The sequence below is a fragment of the Salvelinus alpinus genome, chromosome 4, assembly GCF_045679555.1.
Source record: "Salvelinus alpinus chromosome 4, SLU_Salpinus.1, whole genome shotgun sequence".
Classification (NCBI taxonomy): domain Eukaryota; kingdom Metazoa; phylum Chordata; class Actinopteri; order Salmoniformes; family Salmonidae; genus Salvelinus; species Salvelinus alpinus.
In genome coordinates this window covers 62,564,036-62,580,983 of record NC_092089.1, presented here as the reverse complement: position 1 = coordinate 62,580,983, position 16,948 = coordinate 62,564,036, and the positions used below count along the sequence as shown (strand labels likewise).

The 16,948-nt window shown below is 44.3% G+C and overlaps 1 protein-coding gene and 1 long non-coding RNA gene across 2 annotated transcripts in view; both read left to right on the top strand.

Moving 5' to 3' along the window:
- Positions 1-10,292: 10,292 nt before the first annotated feature.
- Positions 10,293-16,948, top strand: part of LOC139574085 (alpha-1A adrenergic receptor-like) — a 38,614-nt gene continuing 31,958 nt past the window's right edge. Inside the window, exon 1 of the mRNA XM_071398252.1 lies at positions 10,293-11,723. Within this exon, the coding sequence (XP_071254353.1) occupies positions 10,781-11,723 (943 nt within the window). The 5' untranslated portion in view covers positions 10,293-10,780. The remainder of the gene's footprint in view (positions 11,724-16,948) is intronic.
- On the top strand, positions 12,788-15,118 carry LOC139574086 (uncharacterized). Its single transcript, XR_011674717.1, has 3 exons — positions 12,788-13,563; positions 14,017-14,121; positions 14,392-15,118. It is a non-coding gene; the product is annotated as an uncharacterized lncRNA (long non-coding RNA).

Here is a 16,948-nt window from a genome sequence, read left to right as displayed (position 1 = left end):
GACCAAACAAACACTTAACAAAAACACGGGGTTGAAACCCCCCAAAAAAGAGCGAGTAATATCTCAAATAAATAACACACGCCAACAATGATTAACACACGGGACGAGACCCGTAATCATCTGCGCAATCTACAAGGGCATGAAAGCCCAAAACACACGGCACAGGTACTCACACGCACCAATGGACATTGTAACAATAATCGACAAGACTATGGAAATCAAAGGGCACATATATACAAATACTAATCAGTGGGAATAGGAGACAGGTGTGCGTGATGAAAGTTCCGGAGGGATCCGTGACACTATGCCAAATCTTTTCAGCCTCCTGATGGGGAAGAGGCGCTGACGTGCCCTATTCACAACTGTGTAGGTGTGTGTGGACCATGTTAATTCCTTAGTGATGCGGACACAGAGGAACTTGAAGCTCTCGATCCGCTTCACTACAGCCCCATCGATGTGGATAGGGGCGTGCTCGCCCCTCTGCTTCCTGTAGTCCACGATCAGCTCCTTTGTCTTGCTGACGTTGAGGGAGAGGTTGTTGTCTTGACACCACACTGCCAGGTCTCTGACTCCTCCCTATAGGCTACCTCATTGTCATCAGTGAGCAGTCCTACCACCGTTGCATCATCAGCAAACTTGATGATGGTGTTGGAGTCTTGTGTGGTCACACAGTCATGGGTGAACAGAGAGTACAGCAAGGGACTAAGCACACACCCCTGAGGGGCCCCCGTGTTGATGGTCAGCATGGCGGATGTGTTGTTGCCTAACCTCATCGCCTGGGGGCGGCCCGTCACGAAGTCCACGATCCAGTTGCAGAGGGAGGTGTTCAGTCCCAGGGTCCTGAGCTTGGTGATGAGCTTGGAGGGACTATGGTGTTGAATGCTGAGCTGTAGTCAATGAACAGCATTCTTATAATTACATTATTTGTGTCTACGTGGATGAGGGCAGGTAGCGGCTTGGTCATCTTTTGTAATTCTGATGTTCCACAAGTCTGGCTTCCTCATTGTGGATGGAATAGTTCAATTGTTTAGCTGTTATAGAGTGGTTGCCATATCGATCTGAGGCTAGTGATAGAGGTTTCTGAAACGTTTAGAGGTTAGCAAGTGGAGATTTGGCTCAGATAAGCTAATGTGGTCTTGAGTTGCGGAATATAATGTACATTACAAACAAAGGTTGTACCCCCCCTAACCTACCCCCTACATGCCACTATGGCTGAGCTCATGTATGCTGTGTTCTGATGTACAAAACATGAGCGTGGTGAGTGGTGTAGGGTTCTGATTGTTGAGGAGGGTTTATGGAGAGAGCTACAGTATGTGTGGTGGCTAAAATGGCGCCGGAAAAGAAGGCAGAGGTTTTATGTGCCCCCAACCCAAACTAACATGGTCTAAGCACACCAAGACAGTCGTGAAGAGGGCACGACAAAACCTATTCCCCCTCAGGAGACTGAAAAAATTTGGCATGGGTCATCAGATCCTCAAAAGGTTCTACAGCTGCACCATCGAGATCATCCCGACTGGTTGCATCACTGCCTGGTATGGCAGCTGCTCGGCCTCCGACCGCAAGACACTACAGAGGGTAGTGCGTACGGCACAGTAGTGCGTACGGCCAACTTGGGTCCAAGCTTCCTGCCATCCAGGACCTCTATACCAGGTGGTGTCAGAGGAAGGCCCTAAAAATTGTCAAAGACTCCAGCCACCCTAGTCATAGACTGTTCTCTCTGCTACCGCACGGCAAGCTGTACCGGAGCGCCAAGTCTAGGTCCAAGAGCTTCTACCCCCAAGCCATAAGACTCCTGAACACCTAATCAAATGGCTACCCGACTATTTGCATTGGCCCCTCCCCCCCTCTCCCTCTCTTTAACACTGCTGCTACTCTCTGTTGTTATCATCTATGCATACTATGCATAGATGCATCACTTTAATAACACTACCTTCATGTACATATTACCTCAACTAGCCGGTGCCCCCTCACATTGACTCTGTACTGGTACCCCCCTGTATATAGTCTCGCTATTGTTATTTTACTGATGCTCTTTAATTACTTGTTACTTTTATTTCTTATTCTTATCTGTATTTTTTTAAACTGCATTTCACTGTAAGGTCTACTACACGTGTTGTATTCGGCGCATGTGACTAATACAATTTATTTTGATTTGATTTGCAAAGCTGGGTGATGAGTGACAACTTAGAGCTCTTTTTCTCTCTCTGTCTCTCTTCCCTGCATGCCATCTCACACATATGGCTCTCATCACTTGATGCTCAATCACAATCTCCAGGGACACAGTCAGTTCACTACAGAAGACTAGCAGAATTAGAGGGGGAGAAATAATCATAACAAAAATGTGGTACTGTGAAGAGGCCTGTGGCCAAGCAAGATAATCAGAAAATTGTTTTGTTGTTTTAAAGGATTGTGTCTTCCCTAAAAAAAAGACAAAGACTATTCATACGATTGAGGTTAGGCCGCTCAGAATCGTAAACTCTTCCAAATATGGAAGTGCACTGAAGCTCTTTGGGCAAGTCAATATCCCTTACATGTTTCTGAAGGGGTCCCGGAGATCATGGTGAAAATAGTTATAAATTGCTGAGGTGTAGTCACTTTTTAGGACACAAGCTCCAGCGCACAGTACAAATATGATAAAAATATGAAACTATTTTATATGATGTATTTCCTATTCAACAAAATTGTATGAAGAAATATTGAAATGAATTATACTGTATGTTTTCTAAATATTGTATTATCAAATTATACTGAATAAAAATATGAACGCGACATGCAAAGATTTTACTGTTACAGTTCATATGAGGAAATCAGTCAATTTAAATAAATGTATTAGGCTCTAATCTATGGATTTCACATGACTGGGAATACAGATAAACATCTGTTGATTACAGATTCCCATTAAAAAAATGGGCCTCACAATCGGCCTCAGGAACTTGTCACGGTATTTTTGTGCATTCAAATTGCCAATCGATAAAATGCAATTGTGTTCGTTGTCCGTAGCTTATGCCTGCCCATACCATAACCCAACCACCACCATGGGGCACTCTGTTCACAATGTTGACATCAGCAAATGGCTTTCCCACACGACACCATGAACATAGTCTGTGGTTGTGAGGACGATTGGACATACTGCCAAATTCTCTAAAATGATGTTGGCGGCAGCTTATGATAGAGAAATTAACAATTAATTCTCTGCCAACAGCTCTGGTGGACATTCCTGCAGTCAACATGCCAATTACACGCCCCCTAAAAACTTGAGACATCTGTGACATTGTGTTGTGTGACAAAACTGCGCATTTTAGAGTGACCTTTTATTGTCCCCAGCATAAGGTGCACCTGTGTAATGACCATGCTGTTTAATCAGCTTCTTGATATGCCACACCTGTTAGGTGGATGGATTATCTTGGCCAAGGAGAAATGCTCATTAGCAGGGATGTAATCAAACTTGTGCACAACATTTGAGAAAAATAAGCTTTTTGTGCGTATGGAAAAATTTCAGGGATCTTTTATTTCTGCTCATGATACATAAATGTTGCGTTTATATTTTTGTTCGGTGTATAAAATGACTAACTATTAGATTTCACCTTCCTCATAACTGTAAAATGTATATTTGTATGTTTAGTGTTAGAGAAAATGTGCATATTTTCTAAAGGTTGTTTTATTGACTTTTACAGTGTACTTTTACATTGATTGACAAAATGTGTATCCATACGACAGGGGTGTATTTTTCTTTAGTCAAACTTTCCTTATTGTTAAAAATGATGATGTGAGACCAGAGTCGTCATTATTATTTTATTTAACCTTTTTTTTACTTTCCCATAGGGGGCACAGGGGCAAGTGCCCCCTCAGATCTGTCCTATTATTTTGTACCTTTAAAAAAATATATATTGTGTTTGTTGTTTCTATGTATTATTTCTAGCCACCTAGCAATTTTAGGAAGTTGGCTTTAGCTAGCCCAGATAGGTTCCCAACCTCATAACTAGATACCAAGAAGCCATTGCAGGCTATCAGTCAAGTTAGATTAGCTAGCTTGTCTAACTATCTTAGTTGGCATGCCTGCTGGCAAGGTTGGTAGACTTCAGAAAAGCAAGCAATAACTAAATGTACCGAATAAGACACAGATTTTAGCAGCAACGCAGAGAAGCATATTTAGGATGCACACTGCTCAAGAGGTATGCCTAGCATTACAGAACAATAGACATATTTTGGACATAGAATAAATCATAAGCCCCCTAACCCCCCTCTGGACCACCCCCCGGCCATCCTCAAGAATTGTATGCCCTTTCAGATTTTTGGGGTGCATGTCGCCCCTGATGGAAACAGTGTTTATCGAATAAATGTGGTTTATTCGATAAACCGCAGTCCAACGATAAACCGCAGTCCAACCGCAGTCCAACGGCTCCGACTGGCCGTTGGACTGCGGTTGGAACCCGGAGGACAGGCTGGCCGATGACCCAATGTGCGTAAGGAATACCTTCCAGAACTGGGACGAGAACTGAGGACCCGGGTCAGAGAGACCATGTCCACCGGGAGTCCATGGATCCGGAAGACGTGCTGCACCATGAGCTGTGCCATCTCTTTGGCAGAGGGTAGCTTGGGGAGAGGAATGAAGTGGGCGGCTTTGGAAAACCAGTCCACTACTGTCAGGATGGCGGTGTTGTTATCAGACGGGGGAAGACCCATGACGAAGTCCAGGGATATGTGAGACCAGGGACGTCCAGGACCATGGTAGGCCACCAAAAGCGTTGCTGCACAAAGGCCAAGGTCCGACGGCAGCCCGGATGGCAGGCAAGCCTGGAGGAGTGGGCCCACTCCAGGACAGAGGAGCGGATAGCGTCAGGCACAAACATTCGGTTATCTTACCCCTCCCCCGTGGTTCGGCTGGGAATGCTGTGCCTCACGGACCTGGTTCCCTATTCCCCAGCTGAGTGCCGTCGCCAGAGACAAGGTGGGAAGGATGGTCTCAGGGTCGGAGGGTGTAGCCGCGGGGCCATAGTGGCATGACAGTGCATCTGGCTTGATGTTCTTGGATCCTGGTCAGTAGGAGACGAAGAAGTTAAACCGGGTGAAAAGCAGGGCCCACCTAGCTTGCCTGGAATTGAGACGCTTGGCGGTGCGGAGATATTCCAGGTTCTTGTTGTCGGTTCAATGAATGGATGTTCCGCCCCCTCCAACCAGTGTCTCCACTCCTCCAACACTATTTTCACCTAGAGAAGCTCACGATTCCCTCATCATAGTTCCTCTCCGTGGCGTTGAGGCGATGGGAGAAGGCGGCGCAGGGATGTAACTTGAGGTCCAGGGCAGAACGCTAGGACAGAACAGCCCCCACTCCGACATCCGAAGCATCGGCCTCCACCACGAACTGACGGGCCGGGTCAGGATGAACCAATATGGGAGCAGTGGTGAAGCGGGGCTTGAGGTCCCGTAATGCCTGGTCAGGAGCCGGGGACCATGTGAACGGAACCTTGGGCGAGGTGAGTGCTGACAAGGAGGAAGCCAGGGTGCTGTAACCCCAGATAAAGCGGAGATAGAAGTTGGCAAATCCCAGGAAACGTTGCAGCTGCACTCTGGGTGTAGGCTGGGGCCAATCCACCACCGCTCTCACCTTCCCGGGATGCATCTGTACATTCCCTGCAGCGATGATGTAACCAAGGAAGGGGATAGTGGAGCAATGGAATTCGCATTTCTCTGCTTTCACAAAAAGCTGGTTCTCCAGGAGGCGCTGGAGGACCTGTCGGAAGTGGAGCACGTGTTCTTGGGCTGAGTGGGAGAAAACGAGGATGTCATCGAGGTAGACAAAAATGAACCGGTTCAACATGTCGCAGAGAACGTCATTAACCCGTGCCTGGAACACAGCAGGGGCGTTGGTAAGTCCAAATGGCATGACCAGGTTTTCGTAGTGGCCGCAGGCCGTGTTGAAGGCAGTCTTCCACTCGTCCCCTTCCCATATCCGCACCAGATGGTAGGCGTTCTGCAGGTCCAACTTGGAGAAAACGGTGTCCCCCTGGAGTGGCTCGAAGGCTGAGGCGATGAGTGGTAGCAGGTAGCGGTTATTCACAGTGATGTCATTAATGCCCTGGTAGTCGATGAACAGGTGCAGAGTTTTGTCCTTCTTCTCCACAAAGAAGAACCCTGCGCCATGCGGGGGAGGCAGAAGAACGGACACACCCTGCAGCTAGAGAGTCCTCGATGTAGGTCTCCATAGCCTTGGTCTCTGGACCCGACAGAGCGTACCGTCGTCCCCGGGGCGGTGTGGTGCCTGGGAGAAGGTCGATCACGCAGTCATAGGGTCGGTGCGAAGGAAGTGAAGTGGCCCGGGCCTTACTGAAAACCTCCCGAAGGTCCTGGTACTCCACGGGAATGGCGGATATGTCCGGGGCAACTTCTGAGCCCACAGGAAGACGTCCCGGGGCAGGCTGCACTGACTTCAGACAATGGGCATGACAGAATGGCACTAGCAGTCCAATCTATGAGGGAATTGTTGCTGGAGCCAAGAGAATCCCAATAACACGGGAACCTGAGGAGACTTAATCAGCATAAATCCCTGACACTCGTAAATTGATGGGAGTGGTATTGTGAGTGACCTGGGCTATAGAGTGCCCCTCCAGCACTCTAACGGTCATAAGAATGGAGAGGGGCTTAGTGGGGATGCCCAGCTCGGGCGCCAGGTTAGCTTCCAAAAAACTGTCATCGGCCCCAGAGTCGATGAGTACCCGCAGGGATTTCGACTGGTTCCTCCACAGCAGGATGAGATAGAAAGGGGTGCGAGTAAGGGGAGAGGTAAAGTTCACCGTATGGCCCGTTCTTGATGAGCCTGGGTTAAAATTGAGCAGGTAGCTACGAAATGTCCCGTAGCTCCACAATATAGTCAGCTCTGAGTGTGGAGTTGGCGTAAGCGCTCAGATGGAGTCAATCTAGCCCTGACAAGGTGCATGGACTCTGAAGGAGGCAAGTCGGCAGCCCTCTGTGATTCTCGAGAGAACTCGGGTGACGTCGGGTTCACTCGGGATTCTTTGGAGGCGAGGTGTGAATTGAGGGAAAACGAAGGCGACAGGGCACAGATTCCCTCTCCCTCCTACATTCTCGAAGCCGCCCATCGATCCGGATGGTCAAGGCTATGAGGGAGTCAAGGTACATGGCCAGCTCCCGGGCTGCGAGCTCAACTTTGATCACCTCCGATAATCCGCGAATGTGCGAAAATCCATTGCGTAGTCTGCCACACTACGGGAGTCTTGACGAAGCTGGAGCAGGTTACGAGCAGCCTCTCTCCCGGACAATGGAGAATCAAACAACTTCCGCCACAAGCTCCTCCAGACTGAGGCAGACGGCAGGCTGTTGCTCCCACACCAGCGTAGCCCAGGCGAGGTTGTAAGTAACAAGAACATTTCCCAGAACATAGACATATAGTTGAAGTTGGAAGTTTACATACACTTATGTTGGAGTCCTTAAAACTCGTTTTTCAACCACTCCACAAATTTCCTGTTAACAAACTATAGTTTTGGCAAGTCGGTTAGGACATCTACTTTGTGCATGACACAAGTCATTTTTCCAACAATTGTTTACAGACAGATTATTTAACTTTTAATTCACTGTATCACAATTCCAGTGGGTCAGACCTTTACATACACTAAGTTGACTGTGTCTTTAAACAGCTTGGAAAATTCCACAAAATGATGTCATGGCTTTAGAAGCTTCTGATAGGCTAATTTACATCATTTGAGTCAATTGGAGGTGTACTTGTGGGTGTATTTCAAGGCCAACCTCCAAACTCTGCCTCTTTGCTTGACATCATGGGAAAATCAAAAGAAATCAGCCAAGACAATTGTAGACCTCCACAAGTCTGGTTCATCCTTGGGAGCAATTTCCAAACACCTGAAGGTACCATGTTCATCTGTACAAACAATAGTACGCAAGTATAAACACCATGGGACCACGCAGCCATCATACCGCTCAGGAATGAGACACGTTCTGTCTCCTAGAGATGCGAAAAGTGCAAATCAATCCCAGAACAACAGCAAAGGACCTTGTGAAGATGCTGGAGGAAACAGGTACAAAAGTATCTATATCCACAGTAAAACGAGTCCTATATCGACATAACCTGAAAGGCTGTTCAGCAAGGAAGAAGCCACTGCTCCAAAACTGCCATAAAAAAGCCAGACTACGGTTTGGAACTGCACATAGGGACAAGGATCGTACTTTTTGGAGAAATGTCCTCTGGTCTGATGAAACAAAAATAGAAAAGTTTGGCCATAATGACCATCGTTATGTTTGGAGGAAAATAACATTTGTGGGCAGAACTGAAAAAGCATGTGCGAGCAAGGAGGCCTACAAACCTGACTCAGTTACACCAGCTCTGTCAGGAGGAATGGGCCAAAATTCACCCAACTTACTGTGGGAAGCTTATGGAAGGCTACCAAAACGTTTGACCCAAGTTAAACAATTGAAAGGCAATGCTACCAAATACTAATTGAGTGTATGTAAACTTCTGACCCACTGGGAATGTGATGAAAGAAATAAAAGCTGAAATAAATCATTTTCTCTGCTTTTATTCTGACATTTCACGTTCTTAAAATAAAGTGGGGATCCTAACTGACCTAAAACAGGGAATTTGTAATCGGATTAAATGTCAGGAATTGTGGAAAAACAGAGTTTAAATGTATTTAGCTAAGGTGTATGTAAACATCCAACTTCAACTGTATCTTATATTGGCAGAAAGCTTAAATTCTTGTTCATCTAACTGCACTGTCCAATTTACAGTAGCTATTACAGTGAAAGAATACAAAAATCTTGCACAAAATTGTGCACAATTTTAACATGAAAAGTTATTAATAAACAAATTAGGCACATTTGGGCAGTCTTGATCTAAAATTTTGAACAGAAATGAAATGGTTCATTGGATCAGTCTAAAGCTTCGCACATACACTGCTGCTGTTTAGTGGCCAAAATCTAAATTGCACCTGGGCTGGAATAATACATTATGGCCTTTCTCTTGCATTTCAAAGATGATGGTACAAAAAAAATACAAAAGAACGGTTGGTTTTTTCTTTGTATTATCTTTTACCAAATCTATTGTGTTATATTATACTACATTCCTTTCACATTTCCACAAACCTCAAAGTGTTTCCTATCAAATGGTACCAAGAATATGCATATCCTTGCATTATGCCACCCTAGAGGCTAATGCTTCACCAGTTTGAAAAATATATTCAGCTTCTGTTACCAATCAGGATACCAATCAGTCTTGATGGGATACATTTTGACATCTATGCATTGCATACATGTCTTCTATGGTTTCAAACACAGGCCAAACTCCGCCATTGATCCTCTTCAACTCTCGACAACGTTTCCGCTCCATTTAACTAAGTGACAGATCAAGAGGCACATGCAGTGCTCTATTAAACCCTTATTAAAAAGTTAATCTTTGGCGAAAATATGTGACATTTTCCTCCCATGTTCTCACCTGAGGCACTTTCCACTTGGCAACACTCAGGGTTCTAAAGCAGGCAAAACTTCACTTTTTTTTATGTCCAAAATATTAAATCTAGCATGATGCCAAGTGGAAAGTCTACCAACCACTACAATCCAGTTTAGGATATGTAGTGATAGACTTTTAGATCATTTATTTCTGAACATTGTTCATATTACCTGAATATTGTGGAGTTTCTTGGCAGATAGAGATATTGCGGGAATAATCCCTACTGAAAACATAGATCCCAAGACAAATTTGAACTAAACCATTTTTAGATCAGACAGCTATTCCCAACAAAATGGTCTGTCGACAACACATAAGACGCATGGACATGATAATGTCCTGAGTGATTTGTTCGAAAAAAAACTATTTGACAAAAATAGGGATTTGTTGCATAACAGTATCTGCTCTTATTATGGACATAAAGGTATAATTGTTTGTTTTTAGGTTGACCCTTGAATGAAAGCTTACTCGTGTTTTATATCCTCTACTCATATTGGGCCAAATGTGTGAATGAATTTAAGCCTACCCACCCAAAAGGAAATTAAAAAGTATGTGTTAATACTGAGAGGGAACAGCCAGAGCAGAGCTTGAACCAGCAACCCTGTAATTAAGTTGCAAATGCACTACCACCTGCCATTAAACTTCAGACCTCTTGGCAGAGGCAGTAAGTACACAGTCACATAAGGAGGTTGTTGTCTATATAGCATCTCTATATATTTTTTTTACCAGGTAATTTGGTCATTATCCGAAGTGGTGGGGGTCAACCCTGAAAAGTTTCATGCATAAACCTCGCCACAAAACCAACAAAGAAATCCATGCGTTTTCTGCGGTGCCAGAGTCCTTTTCCTAGTGCGTTATTCTTGAGCTATACATTTTTGTTTGCCAGTATATCTGCCAAATCATACAGTCAAACTGTGTTTAGGAGAGAGCCTCTGTAGCCTATTCAGCATTGCGCGCAGATCAGTGAGGTTTGACGGGGAGCAAACAGAGGGACGACTACCCGCCCCCTCCGTACTTTTCAAGCAGACGGTTAAGGGGAAAACAGAGAAACAAAGAAAGCGAGACTGTACTGCAAGTGGACGGATGTGACAAAACCATTATCATACAATTTCATCCAATTGGTTTCATAATTGAAAACGCACCGGTTTGCAAATGGAATTTTAATCCTTGATAACTTCTCCACTAGTCATATAGCCTAACAACATTTGGCCGAATTGAGTAAATGTATTTTGGCATGGTGTTGCTCGTTTTCGTGTGCTACAGCTCCATGTGATTAGAAACCTGCTATGGAGGACCTCTTTAGTCAAAATGAATCTGACCACTGATGATGCGGCACATTTATGGGGAAATTATTCCTTATTGGAACAATACGACACAACAGTGGGGACGCCGTGGTTGTCAGAGTCGCCTGGTGAAGTGGACCTTACCCGTGCCATCCCGCTCGGCTTCGTCCTGGGGGCTTTCATCGTGTTCGCCATTGTGGGCAACATCCTCGTCATTCTGGCGGTGATGACCAATAGGCACCTGCGGACCCCGACCAACTACTTCATTATAAACCTGGCCATCGCTGACCTGCTGCTGGGCACCACAGTGCTGCCGGTGTCTGCCACCCTGGAGATCCTTAACTACTGGGTGTTCGGCCGGATCTTCTGTGACATCTGGGCGGCAGTGGATGTTTTGTGCTGCACAGCGTCCATCATGAGCCTGTGCGTAATTTCTATCGACCGTTACATCGGGGTGAGCCACCCGCTGCAGTATCCGAGCATAGTAACCGAGAAGCGGGCACTGCTGGCCATGCTTGGGGTGTGGGTGCTCTCGGTGGTCATCTCCATTGGACCCCTCCTCGGGTGGAAGCAGCCGCCGTCGCCGGACAACACTGTGTGCCTCATCACCGAGGAACCGTTTTACGCATTATTTTCCTCCCTCGGTTCCTTCTATATACCACTGGTGGTTATCTTGTCCATGTATTTTAGGGTTTATGTAGTCGCCAAACGCACCACCAAGAACTTGGAGGCCGGGGTGATGAGGGAGAGGATGAACACGAGTGAGCTCACGCTCAGGATCCACAAGGGATCTCAGGTGCAGGATGACAGCAGCAGCACTGGGAAGGGCCGTGCAAACCAGGCAAGGAGCTCCCTGACGGTGAAACTTCTGAAATTCTCCCGGGAGAAGAAAGCAGCGAAAACGTTGGGAGTCGTGGTTGGCATGTTTACGCTTTGTTGGCTGCCGTTCTTCCTTGCGTTACCCATTGGTAGGTATATATATATATTTTTAAACATATTTTATTGACACCTTTCCAAACGAATATCCAAGACACAGCAGGCCAGCAGTTTTAATGAAATACTACAATAAGGCTAATAATATGCTAATATAGCCAACAATTAAAACAACGCTCAATATGTGATAATACACATTATAAAATATTGTGGTCAATTAATATACATGTTGGTGCCATATTCAATTTAACAAGCCATAATAGGCACAAATCATAATCTACCCACACCCAAAACAGAATAGTGGTGCAGGGGGTGCTGGAGGCAAAATGCAAAACTGGAGAAAGTCTCAGTGCACTTTCAGTCAGATGCAAATGTATTTTATTTACCAACTGTTGAAAAGTGTCTGAGAAGCTTTTTCATGAATATCTGGAAGTAAATCTAAGTGGTCCTTCAGTTCCATAAATTCCATCTCCAGACAGTGGCATATATATGATAATATTCACCCATTGAATTACTGCCCTGATTTATCAGCATGATGCTGTGTCCCAAATGGTACCTTAGGTGGGGTCCAGTGGGGCCCAGTAGGGGCTGGTGGAGGCCTGTATAGGGGCTTGTTGGGGCTGGTGGAGTCTGGTAGGGTCTACGGGGGCCGGTAGGGGCCCAAACCAGACTTCACTGACTGACAGCAGTAAAGAGCCCACTACCACCGTCACGGCTGTAGAGAAAACATCTCAGAGGAAATTAAACAAAACATGTTGTGGAGAGGGGACTCGTGCTGCTGGGCACGTTGCGGTGAGGGACAGAGCAGTGCAGACCGATGAGGGAGGCTAAGAAAACAAGCATCTTTATTTACTGCTGTTGTTTTCAGAGTAGAGCTCGCTGTCAATCCCGTTCTCTTGGGCCTCTCTCTAAGAGGTCTGGTCCAGTATGGTACTGTATTAGTTACCTCTTATAACCCACAACAAACCAAAAATCACTTAAATTCCGTATACATGCATTGACTTGGGACAGTTGTGAACGCATGCACTAAACCAGATCACGCAGATCTTCATTAGAAAGTATGTAGAGCACCTGAATTGTGAATGAGTTTGTACTTATCCATAGTGTTTTTTTAAATCAAATTGGATGATATTTGGTGGAAACCAGTTCAAAGTAGAGTGACCTAAGGATGAAAAATGACTGTAGCTGGTACTGTACATTGAGAACGTTTGATCATAAAGTTACTGGTCCCCTCCCCTCGTGTCAAAGACTTGGATTTAGGAGGCAGGCATTGTCAAGGATTTTCTTCCGGCTTTATGCAACATCACATAAAGCCGGAAATTTAATACGGCAATGGTAGCATCTTATCTGAACTAATTTAAATATGTACCACCTTAAAACCGTCATCTCATGTGCCCCTACGCTTTGCTTTGGCTTTGTTTACAAACCTTAAGCTAGCTACTAGTAGCTAGCTTGAGCGGAAGGTACGACCAAAGTTACTGCTAACCTTTCATCTGTGGTATGACTGTTAGCTACAGTAGCAAGCTACTTACCAGCATGCCGGCAAAAGCACACTGTGTCGTAACTAGTGTAAAATTTGTGTAAAATGAACCTTACATAGTGTAACATTAACCTTAAACTATTTCCCAAAGAAGGAAGACATCCAACAGCAGTGGTTGCTTTTCATTTCTTAGCTAGCTTACGGTGGACAGGATGACTGAAAATTACGATCATGGCACGCGTGTGCAGTGCACATTTCGAGTGAAGTTGCTTTATCAATTTGGGGAGAACATTCGATGGGTCTTGCCAGGAGAACATTCGATGGGTCTTGCCAGGAAGCTAATCCTGAAGACGGATGCATCATTGACAGTGGATCTTGCAAGCACTGACCATAATGTAAGTATCAGAGTTTGATGAGTGTGACACAGTAGCCAACATTTTGGGGGGGGATCATGTTAGATAATGCAACTGTGGCTGTGACTGCTTTGACTTGTGAAATGTATATTTTCTGTAACACACCTGATAGTCACTATATGGTTTTTGTTCCTTCATCCCTAAGACTCCAACATTGAGTCTTAGAGCTGCCAGCACACAGCTGACACAAAAGAATGTTGTCCACAAAAGGGGTTGTGTGTGTGTGTGTGTAGTATTTGTAATTTACCCCTGAAAATCATATTTTGCCATTCCATTGTGTGTTAAAAAAAAAACAGTTGATGTAGCTTGTGTCATTGGGACTAATCATGATGATGAGGGGGAATATTATTTCACTTTCCATCTTTTGTCTTTCCAATTTCATCAAGCTGTAATGATAGACATTTTAGAAAAATCAACATCTCTCTGTCTGCACAGCTACCCAGGCAACTGCAGCAGGAATGATGTGATACAAAATCATCTTTCCCAAGGCAAAGAAGGTGGGAAATGCTGTGAAGCCTGTGAAGACAGACCCATCATACTGTAAGTCATAGTTATTCATTTCAAATCTGCATTAATTGAGCATTTCAGGCACAAAAAAAGTCTAATTAGAAACATTGAAAAGTTTCACAAAAAAGTACAGAACCAAATATTGCATATTTAAAATTGAATACATCAAAAACTCAAGGAAACACATTGTAGAATGAGTAGATCACTACATCAACGAATTGAAGCATCATCTCATCTTTAAATAAAAGGAAGTTAAATTCACTTCCCACTTAACTAACATTTCCCTTTTCAAAAACATTACAGGCTATGTTGACAGGCTCCTGGATCTCCTCTTCAACGAGATCACCCTTGATAAAATCACAACACATTTTATTTGTCCCATGCTTCATAAACATCAGGTGTAGACTAACAGTAAAATGCTCCAGCGAAGTATGTGGGGAAGCTGTGCGAGGCCTGACTAGAAGGAGGAAATGGATTTGTCTCCCACTTCATTCTTGGGGGTGACTGAAACCTGATGGGTCCTCCTCCTCTCCCCTCCCCATCAGTCTCTGTAGTTGTTGCATTTCCTAAATTCACTTTTACTGTATGATATCACATAGTTTTTTTTATACCTTTTTTTAACTAGGCAAGTCAGTTATTAAGAACAAATTCTCATTTACAAGTACAGTCTACCACGGCCAAACCCTCCCCTAACCCAGACGACGCTGGGCCAATTGTGCACCAGCCTACGGGACTCTCGATCACGGCCGGTTGTGATACAGCCCGGGATCGAACCAGGGTCTGTAGTGACGCCTCTAGCACTGCAGTGCCTTAGACCACTGCGCATCTCGGGAGTTACTTTGTCTAGTTTTTTTATTCAAGCATTCGGACAGGTGATGAGTGTTACAAATTGTACAAATAAATAGGTCCCGGGACACTGTATTGCGGCCGGGTGACTATATTAGGCTTATGGCTGAAGTTTTAATTTTTTATGTCAAATTATTTCTCACCTTTATTTCTCGTTTGTTCATGTTGCTCAATATTTTGGCTATGCTGGTCTATCGTAAAATATTTAATAAATGTCTGATCAATATACACAATTACGAACATATTGTCATTTCTAATGCTAATTGTCCGGTACACTTATTGTATGCTGTTTTCGTGTACATTCCCTTATATCTAAGCTTCTAAGATGATTCAGGCTTTACAACATATTGTGAAGAAGTGTATCAGTTAACTGTATTCTGTAATTAGTTACAAAATAATCAAAATGTTTGTCTGATATCCAACAGTCCATGAACAGCTCTGTTGACCATGAGAGCATTTTGCAGATAAAATGGGTTGAGGCATGCTATTTAGGCTCAGAATGACATGTGGCCCATTGTTTACCTTCTTACCTGGCAATGACCACAGGGGCATTTCAAAGAGCTCAGTTAAGGTGAGCTCATAAATATAAGCTCCCCGCCAACTCAGCCTGTTATTTCAGGCTTCCTGATAGTTAGAGATGAGAGAAAAAGTCAAATGTATTCAATTTGGACCATATTAATAGCGTAAAAATATTATGGGTGATGTTTTGGCCATTCAAAGGCTATTTTTACTTGGGAAATAGGATGACTGTGTGGGACCTTTAAGTTGTTTACAGCGGCCATGTGGGAACGTGCTTGGTGACAGGCCAAGTTCTTAGGCCACCCCTCGCCACTACACACACATGCGTGCACCACACACAAACACACACACAGGAACATACCGTACGCAGGCAGGCGCAACCTCACACACACATTCTATTTCTCTATAAGTCCAGGATATTATTATGAATTTGCATAGCATGTATTCCTATCTGGGATGAGGTCGCTGGTCATTGAGCAAGGTCGGACAGCAGGAGATTCCTCCAATCGCTCCATGGAACGTTAAATTAGAGAGCAGAAGCATGGAACTCTGGGAACATTCTGGGGTTGTATTCCGTTGATCGTCAGGGCTCTTTGGAGTGGGAGGAGGGGGATGTGAGAATTTGGATGACTCTGGACTCTGTTTATTTAAGACCAATCAACAGAAAACCAAGAGTTCATACTTGCGAACTCTTGAAAAATGTTTTATGTCTCAAAATCTTCATCAGCCAATTAAAATCATCTACGTAGTTGCAAGTGATATAACGCTACAAGTAAGCTTTTCCCATGAGATAACCTAACACACTTAGCCCTATGCTAACAAGACCAGCTGGCCATGATTATTTCCTATAACAAATTCCACATCAGTCAATCTTAGACTATATATCCACGAACAAATGTCATAAAAAAAGTTAACTTGGTCACCAGAGGGATATGTTAAAACCTCCAAATTCAAAGTATAATTTTTTTGTTGTTGACTACGCTACTACTAACATTACACAATATTCAAAAGGCACGTTGTCGCACATATGACAAAAAAGTGTAATACACTGTTTATTAAGGGAAAATACAATACAGCACATCATGCTACCTAACAGTACAACCTTATCCCACCTTACCACTTACTTTAAGCTGAGCTGCAAGAGGTGTGAATCCAAGCATAAATGTGGCGCGTTTCAGGAAGCTAGGTGTATGTCGCATGTCACTACTTCACAGGAGAGGCATTTGAACGCTTTTTATTATTTGATCAAAATGTGTTTTGAGGCAGAAATGCCTTCTGGAACATATGAACTTTCATGTGCCTTAATAGCAAACGTGTATGCCATCTGTAAATACTAATACAATTGTTAAATTAAAAGTCTAGTTGGTTTAGCCACGGAAAAAGAAAGGAACCCTCCCACCATGATTGGCTGAGATAATGGCTGGGCTGGACATGCTGAGAGATGAGTTCGTATTGATCTGTCATGTGACATGCATCTGTCTATAACATGAGCTGC